General features: G+C 40.8%; 1 protein-coding gene across 1 annotated transcript; it reads left to right on the top strand.

Annotated features, from left to right (window-relative positions):
• The first annotated feature begins 3,166 nt into the window (after positions 1 to 3,166).
• On the top strand, positions 3,167 to 8,408 carry LOC140943180 (uncharacterized). Its single transcript, XM_073392246.1, has 2 exons — positions 3,167 to 7,263; positions 7,876 to 8,408. Exon 1 carries the CDS (start codon positions 3,175 to 3,177, stop codon positions 5,821 to 5,823), a length of 2,649 nt encoding a protein of 882 aa, XP_073248347.1. The 5' UTR covers positions 3,167 to 3,174; the 3' UTR covers positions 5,824 to 7,263; positions 7,876 to 8,408.
• The last annotated feature ends 120 nt before the right edge of the window (positions 8,409 to 8,528 follow it).

Here is an 8,528-nt window from a genome sequence, read left to right as displayed (position 1 = left end):
AAAAATAGCAAACAGACCAAACACGGCAAAGCCTGCTTAAGAATTAAGCTTAAATTTGCAAGGGTTTATTCATAACTCAGGATTTTCAGAGACACTTCACTCTCAATACATGTCTTCGTGAATAAAAATTGTTGTCCTTTTAAATGTTTCATAGACTTAAATTTCTTGTCTTGATTGTTTGTCAAGATCCCTTGGCTTATCGTTTGCCGGTTGTTCAGTCGGTTTTCAGTCGACATGAGCATCAAATGCAGGAGTACTCAAAATGCCGCGTGTATCAAATGAATATGGTGTTTTAGAAGTAAAATGCAAACGAAAATTGTTATGAGACCTCTTCCTACTATAGTATTCCCTGCAGCTCGCACTCGGCAAGTTTGGCGCTTGGCAAAATTCAGAAGTGGCTGGGCTGACAGGTGATTTTGCAAAATGAATTAAAATAAAATTTCTTCGAAAGTTTTTGCTCAAAGCCCATTATTACCCTGCATACTACATAACAGCAGAATGACCTGACTGAACAGTGCCGTCTAATGCATGGTGAATTCTCTATATAAAAACGTTTTATCTTGTTTTCATTTTTATAATTTGTTGCAGCGTCCGTCCTGAATATTGAATGAGTACCGAATTTGTCTTGGAAACTTATTCTGTAAAAATCTGCAGCATAAAAGTAAACATAGGGCAAAAAAGTGATTCTGTCCGAGGTCTAAACGATAAACAAACAACGCCTGATAGTTCTGTTTACCTCAGGGCACAGTGATGTAAAAAGGTTGGTTTACGCGCTACCAGATTTATGAACGTGTAGCGAGCCATACAAAAAAATCCGACCTAATTTTTCATTTTGGCCTTTCTTTTAGACAGAGAGGTAGAACCGATACGTTATAACGTGTAACTGGCTGCTACCAAAGATTGTCTTGTCTTGACGGCCTTTGTAGCATAAAATTATCTTTCTGGACTGTCCGATTACCCTTATAAAATAAAGGTGGTGTAGGTGGGCAAGTAGGTTATTTTGTTTGGGAAAAATGTTTTTCTAAGCCTAATCTACTTTGATCAAAGGTGATTGCTATTTATTGGGTGTACATAAAAGACTTTTAACTCGATGTAAGATTTTACATGTTTCATTCTTGTACTGGTGGCAAATTATTTTTTCTCTAAAATCACCCAACTCCACCCTTACAAGTCATATGGATCTCTCCAGTTAATTGATTTGTGGATCACAAGTTTATTGTTTGATTTAAATTATAAATTTAGTAACTGGAGCCACACTTTTTAGCCTTGGCCAAATCTGTATATTAGCAGAAGTACGTTTACTAACGTGCAATAATTATGGAGTAGGTAAGGTTAACAGACTTTGTAACACAACAAAGAAAAAAGCGGCAACAGTACAACCATACTATGTCGAAAATCGAGCCAAATGTTAAAATACCACATCTTACATTTTTGATCAAGTGCCTTTATAATTTATGCCAAGCAGGTGAAACAGCAATCCCAAGGAACTCTGGGTAATGTTTCAAGGGGTAGGGCTGAGACGAAGTTCTAGGCTCCTGCGAGATCTTGTCAAACTCCCCGCCCTGACCCCACCCTCGGGATATTGTATAACGTCAAATCTTTAATCATTCCCCACCTACCGAAAAGGAAATACAGTCAACCCCCCGGGGATGCCCGGACCCCCTACCCTTGGGTTAACATTGACTGGTGCATAAATGAGCGAGCAATTCTTGCAAGAACCACTTTGACAAACAGCAGTTAGGGAAAGCCGGATCTTGGTGTAGATGAGGATCAGCAATGTAGAATAACACTCAAAATTGAAGGCAAGGCCGATTGAACTTTGCCCAATATTTCGACTGGACAAGTTTTGCCGATTCGAAATAATGGGCCCATAAATTACCAATCCTTAGCTGTCTGATCAGCCTTGCCCTCAATGAGGGGGATTTGCGGTCTATAAAAAACCGAACAACCGCTCTAAAAATTACTCAAAACCGAAAAACCGGCTCAATTGTCAAACCCTAGTCTAGATGTTAAACGTTAATGTTATGTGGAACATAAGGAACAAACGGTAAATGTGAAGAACAATTACCCAAAAACTCTGTCGGCCGTCTGTCGATAGACTTGGGGAGGTGTTCTTCAATTTTGCCGTCTAAACAATTATCACATCATCATCACAGTATCAGCACTATCTATGGATGTAGTAAAACCGGCATATCTGCCCAAGGATTGTCCAAGAGAATTAACAAAGATCCTCGATTGAATAGCAATAGATGACAATGGGGGGGACTTTTGCGTTCACAAAAAGCTTTCCTATACCCGGGGGGGGGGGCGTACTTCCTTATAAGAGGCTAATTGGGATGTGCCGCTGGATGGGGGTCGCATTTTCACGACTGGATTGACCATAATGGGGTCGCATTTTCAATAGAGTTACTAGAATGGGGTCGCACATTTTCGGATTTTTGGGGGTAAGACAGTTCTTCATATTTGCGGTTAGCAAACATACCAGAATGTTTGTACTGCAGATGAAAAGTAAAATGTTCTTCAGTCAATCTAAAAAATGGGCCAATTCATAAAAATAGAAAGTGACTAAGTTGGGATCGCGAAAATTACATATTCGCCTGAAAGTGACTAAGATGGGGTATGTAATTTGCCACAGAATAGACTATAATGGGGTAGGGGCTCTGAGAGGCCAATGGCACATACCAAGCAAAAATTAACCTACTTCCCCGGGCTCCTATAGCTGTGAACTTCAATTAAAAATCCAGAATCCCACATTGCAGTTCGACCTGGATTGACTGTAAAATACAAACATATGAAATAGCCAAACATCTGACTGCACAGAGACCCACAGAGGAATCTAACCTGCTTTATTTTTGCCAAAACCCGGAAGCTAAATAAAAAAGCGAAAAACCGGAAACCGCAACGGACAATCGATAAAACCTAAAAACCGAAGTTTTTCAGCGCAAAAACCGAAAAACCGACCTATAAAGTGGCCAAAACCGAAAAACCGAAAATACCAGCGCCCTCTTCTTCAATTTTAAGTGAAAAGCGTGAAGTTTCTTCTATGCGCTACATAAACGTGTTCTCCGACCAACCTCAAGCCGTCACACTTCCGCATACATGTGATGTTGTACGCGAAAACGGGGCCTGGAGATGAGGGCAGAGGCGAGCAACGAAGGTTTGTCGAAAGCAATAATGGATGTATTACTGGCGTCAGAAATAGGCGATAGCAAGAAGCTTGAACAGCTCTTGGCCGCTCAAAATCCAGAGGTCAACTATAGTAACGATTCCAAGGAAACTCCACTACTTCTTGCCTGTAAATTCGACCATTTCAGTTGCTGTTCGCTTCTCCTTGAGGCAGGAGCGAGCGTCGATCAAAGCGATAGTGTTGGCAACAGCCCATTGCATTTTGCCAGAGATTATAACATAGTCGCACGTTTGCTTGCACTAGGAGCCGATCCAGCGGCGAAAAATGTGAAAGGACGAACACCTTTGCACGAAGCTGCTCTTTGGGGAACCACTGAAGTATTTAAAACTCTTCTTGAAGAGTTTATAAACAGGAAGCTCACGGTCGACGTCTCCGACGAGAAAGCATTTACTCCCTTGCACCTTGCCGTGTTTTCTGAGGTCGAAGAAAACATCTTAGAAAAGATAAACCTACTCATTTCGGCAGGAGCTGGAGTAGATAAACCGGGTCTCCATGGTTTCACACCTATAAGGTTGGCTTGTACGAATTTTAACTTAAAAGCAAGCAGTGTTTTACATTTACTAAGATGTGGCGCGAGCCCTCGCGTTATCGACGAATATGGAAATACTTGTTTGCATGCCATATTCAAGATGAATCCTTATTTCTACCCTTCTGAGGAAGATTCCCTGGAGGTGACAACGATTCTCGAAGAATTAGTGAAATTGGGATGTGATGTTAACGTCAAGAACAGAAATGGCCAAACTGCTGTGCAGTATGCAGCGTACAGCGCACTTCCAGAGCAGGTGAAGACCCTTCTGAAGTGTGGTGCCGATCCATCGATTGCTGACCATATTGGAAGAACACCATTGCATAAAAGTATGTTTAACAGAGACTTTAAAGTTGCTGAGATTCTCTTGGAGTATTCAAAGAGCCCTTGCGTGGTTGATCACTTAGGAAGAATTCCTCTTCACTATGCTGCAACTTCTGGCAAGCCTGAAATTATCAGTACCATCATCCCAGCAATGTCATCGCCTCCACAAGGAGTTGAAAATTTCATGAACAAGCAAGACAATTTTGGGATGACTCCTCTTCATTATTTCCTATTGCATAAAAGGACTGAAGAGTCAATTCTAAGTTGTCTTTTGCAACATGGAGCAGATATAAAAATTGATCTTCCTTCTGGTGTGACTTGCATCGAAATGGCCAGGTACTCCAGGGATGTTAGCCAGATCATTTTCCAGGTAGCCAATCCAGGAAAGATTCACCCCTTACCATTACATGAATTCCCTGGCTCCCAAGAGAATTCCTTTTTAAAGGACTATCTTCAACCAATTTGCATTGTCAGTGATAGAGACATTGACCCCGAAACTTTGAGGCCAACTCCAAATGTCCAAGAGTACCTTGATCAAATCTCCTTGTGGACCATTCCATCAGATGAGCAAATAAACCTTCAGAATGGCATAAACTCTTCGATTGAGAAGTTTGTCAGGCATCTATGTGATGAAATCGCCAGGATGGATCCTAGATTTGCCTCCAATGTTCTGCCGAGTGGAAGCACCTATGAAGGGACAAAACCTGTAACAGAAGCCTCATTTCTGACAGACTTCGACTATATGATCTGTTTAGAAAGACTTAGCGAAGAGGTCATTGTTGAGGAAGTACCAGCCGTCGTAGGACACGTTAGGGTTGCGCACAAGCAACCGACAAACCAGTCCAAATTTAAGGAATTTTTCTCTGAAGGCTATCTTGTCGGAGACAGAGTTTCAAAGGCATTTTGCGATCTCATGGTCCTAGTGATGAACCAACCTAAAATCTGGCAAGATGGTGACATGGAGTGCCCCTGCATCCCTACTTTGCAGATTACCACTGGACGTCCAAATATAAAGCTTAGTCTCGTTTGGAAGAAAGATGTTATGAATGCAAGAAGCGCCAGCATTGATATAGTTCCAGCGATTCAGGTCAAATCTCTGTGGCCATCATTTGCAAGACAAGACAGCTCTATATTGACCCCCGATACTCGGGAATGTCATGTTGTACTCAAACAACCCGATGTTGGATTGAACAGCACAGAACATTTCGGGAATCCCGCTCATCTTCTAAGGGTGACCTTTTCTGTTGCTGAGCGAGAGATATTTCTTAAAATGCCAGATGTTGTCAAGAGAAGTTGTGTGGTTGCAAAGGTTCTATCAAGGAGAACAGCAAAAGTTCCATTCTCAATGATTTATGGAGGTGAGTACGGTACAGCAAAGATTTTAACAAAAAATACCTTCTCCAGTTATGTTCTCAAGACAGCTTTGTTTCATGAGCTTGAGGCACTCCATTTGAACGACAGCAACAACTCTACAAACAAGTTGACTTTAAAAACACTTGTATGTGGGATATTTACAAGACTCTCTCAAGCTGCAGGGGAACGCTTTTTACCTAGTTTCTTCGTACCAAGGCACAACCTATTCCACACGTACAAGGAAGACAGTTGCACCGAAAAAATCAGGTACTTGATAGTACAGCTGTTGAACATAAGTCTGAAAGAGGGTGGTAGAAAATTGGCTGTCCAGAGCAAAAGTTTCCCAGAGAAAAGGAACACTGATATCATGGCCAAGAGGCACAGGAAATGTTCAACCATCCTGGCAAAGCTTGGTACTGACTGGATAAACTGAACTTACGCTGTAATCAACGTATTTCAGAAAATGGTTTTCGGAGCCAAAGAAGGATTCTTGCGGATTTTCTAAGTATTATGACTTTCTATACGTCGAGATCTTCTGGCACCAGAATGACAATGTGATCTCTCGAAGTGTTTTTGGTTGTCGATCATGTGTTGATCTCGAGAGCGATTTGGGCAACTAACACCTTCAGTAGCTTCAAAAAAACAATGACTATAGCTACAAAGCAAAGGATTGTACTAAAAATTTTGAGGGGCGTACCTGTGCTTAAATTTCTCCAGAGTTTTGCTTTAGATTTCCATATATTTGTCTGTAATTTTTCCCGGGACTTACATGTAAAGACAAATGCATACAAAATTTGAAAAAGTGGTTCTAGGTCTTCTAGGGCATGTAACGCCCAAAATTTTTTTCAGAAGAATTCTTAGGAGTGAAGCTTAAGTTTACAATTCATATTTTTTTTCAGAACAGCCGTTTTACAGAAATTATTCGACATTAGATTCTTATACAAACACTGTATTTTCGCACGCGGTTGCCTTGTCTGTTAATGAAAAACCTGTCAAGAAAATACCACAGGTAAATATAACCCAGGCACACTATTTGTGTCACGTACGGGTTTCATACAACATGAGAACATATGGTGCGAAGTTTAGGTCTGGAAATGTGTAGCCTGAGTATCAGGCCTTCCTAAGGCTCTCCCTTTTTCTCTTCCATCTTTCCCCTTTTCCCCTGAAACGCCTGATACTCAGGCTAGGAAATGTGCTTGGAAATGGCAATAAGAATCGATGAAACTTACCATGTGGCGAGTTATAGTTGTCCTTAATATGTACACGAAGTTTCGGGAAAAATAGTGATATACTCATGTTATATGAAACCCGTACGTGACACAAATAGTGCTCCTGGGTTACCGAGGAAAATACTTGCCCTTTTCTGCCTTTTGTTGATGAACGTGCCTGAAGCTGTTGATACTACGTGATGCCGAGCCGGGATGATCGAAAGGCCTCTTTGTTCTAAGTTGACATGATTTTGGCAATAATTCAAAAAGATAAAAGCTGTTACGAGGATGTCTTATTGGGTTATTGCACAGTGCAGGTTACATGTACGAGATTGTTGAAAATGTTTTTTATCGCTGCTCTTCTTTCTTGTTGGTAAAATGATAAAAGACCATCTGCACTACGTTTCAAAAAGAAATATATCTTTCATAATTGTATCTATTGTAGCTAAATAGGAATATGAACGAAAATTGCATAGGTCAGCGTATGGACGTGTAACCCGATTCACACCCCCTCCTCACGTTACTAAGGTAATATCACCTCACTATGCGGAAGCTAAGGACACATGAGGAAGTTAGCCATCCACCACTTAGTTGTTAGTTCTTCGACTCCTAATTATTTACTTCACGGAGCTTGATTAGCAATGGGTGATACACCTTCAAAAGAGGTAGGTATTGCATCAACAACGGTAGAGTGAAGATAATCAACGAGCGAAACGAGGCTTATTGTGCTTTCTTGAAACGCAAAAGTCTCGAAAAGTGCATGGGCGTAAGGCGACGATAACAAGCACGTTAAAGCTTGTACGTTATTTGCAACTAAAAATTCCTTAATCACCAATGTAGCCTGCGTAGCAAGCGTTTCCGCGCGAGTTCGTGGAGAATAGTTGGGACGAGAGCAGAAAAAAGAAATGACGGGGAAGCGGGAGGGGAAAGAAGGAAAAAAAATCATTCTAAATCAAAAGAATGTTATTATATTTCTGGCGGAGATAGTAGTGCTTTGAAGAGAACTGATGATACATATACTAAAAGCATCGTCATGAAAGACCATGAAATCCTTGGACCGGGTCTTTCGAAAGATAGATCGCAGAATCTTGAAGTGGCGCCTTGTGAATTTTCATCAACAATATTCGAAAGTCGTCGGAAGTCTTCGACTATATGTTTGAAAGTCCTCATTTCTTTTCAAAAATTCGAATACTACGCGATACGAAAGTCCTTCACAGCTATATTATGTCGTTCCTGGTACCCGAATAAAATTTAAAAAACGTTATGTGTCTATTTAGGAGGATGAAAGAAAGAGGAGGGAAGAAGAACGAGAAAGAAGGAGGAGGGAAGAAGAGGAAGAAAGTAGGAGGAGGGAAGAAGAAAGAGAAAGAAGGAGGAGGGAAGAAGAAGAAGAAGAAAGAAGGAAGAGGGAAGAAGAAGAGGATAGAAGAAGGAGGGAACGAGAAAAAGAAAAAGAAAGAAACCGTGGAATGGAAGGAGGGGGTGACTGGGGACTTGGTGATTGCGGTGGTGATTGTGGCGGCTTTTGAAATCCTCAACTAAAAAGATTTCAGACTAAAAAAGAGCTAGCGCGGAACTTAAGCACATCACTGATATCGTTGTAGTCTTCACGGCAAATTTGGCTTATCATGAGTTAATTAAACTGGTCGATTTAATTAATTCCTTCCACTTGTAGCACAACAGAATACAAGTGTTTCTTTGACAATTATAATTAGCGCAAGCAAGAAAACGTGGCGCAAAATGAAGTTTACTGAAGCTTTGTAAGAGGTATAAGAGAAGACACAGAATTAAACTAAATACGCTTAGTGAATGCCGACGATTTTTACTATTTTTGCACAAAATTCTTTTTTGAAAAGAGATGGAGGCATTTTTGTTTATTATCGAATTACACCTCTCCTAGCTGACACGCTGGAACAAATTTGAAAGTGAG

The sequence above is a fragment of the Porites lutea genome, chromosome 7 (assembly GCF_958299795.1).
Source record: "Porites lutea chromosome 7, jaPorLute2.1, whole genome shotgun sequence".
NCBI classification, from domain to species: Eukaryota; Metazoa; Cnidaria; class Anthozoa; order Scleractinia; family Poritidae; genus Porites; species Porites lutea.
Note: the sequence above shows the minus strand (reverse complement) of the source record. Positions and strands in the feature narration are given on the sequence as shown.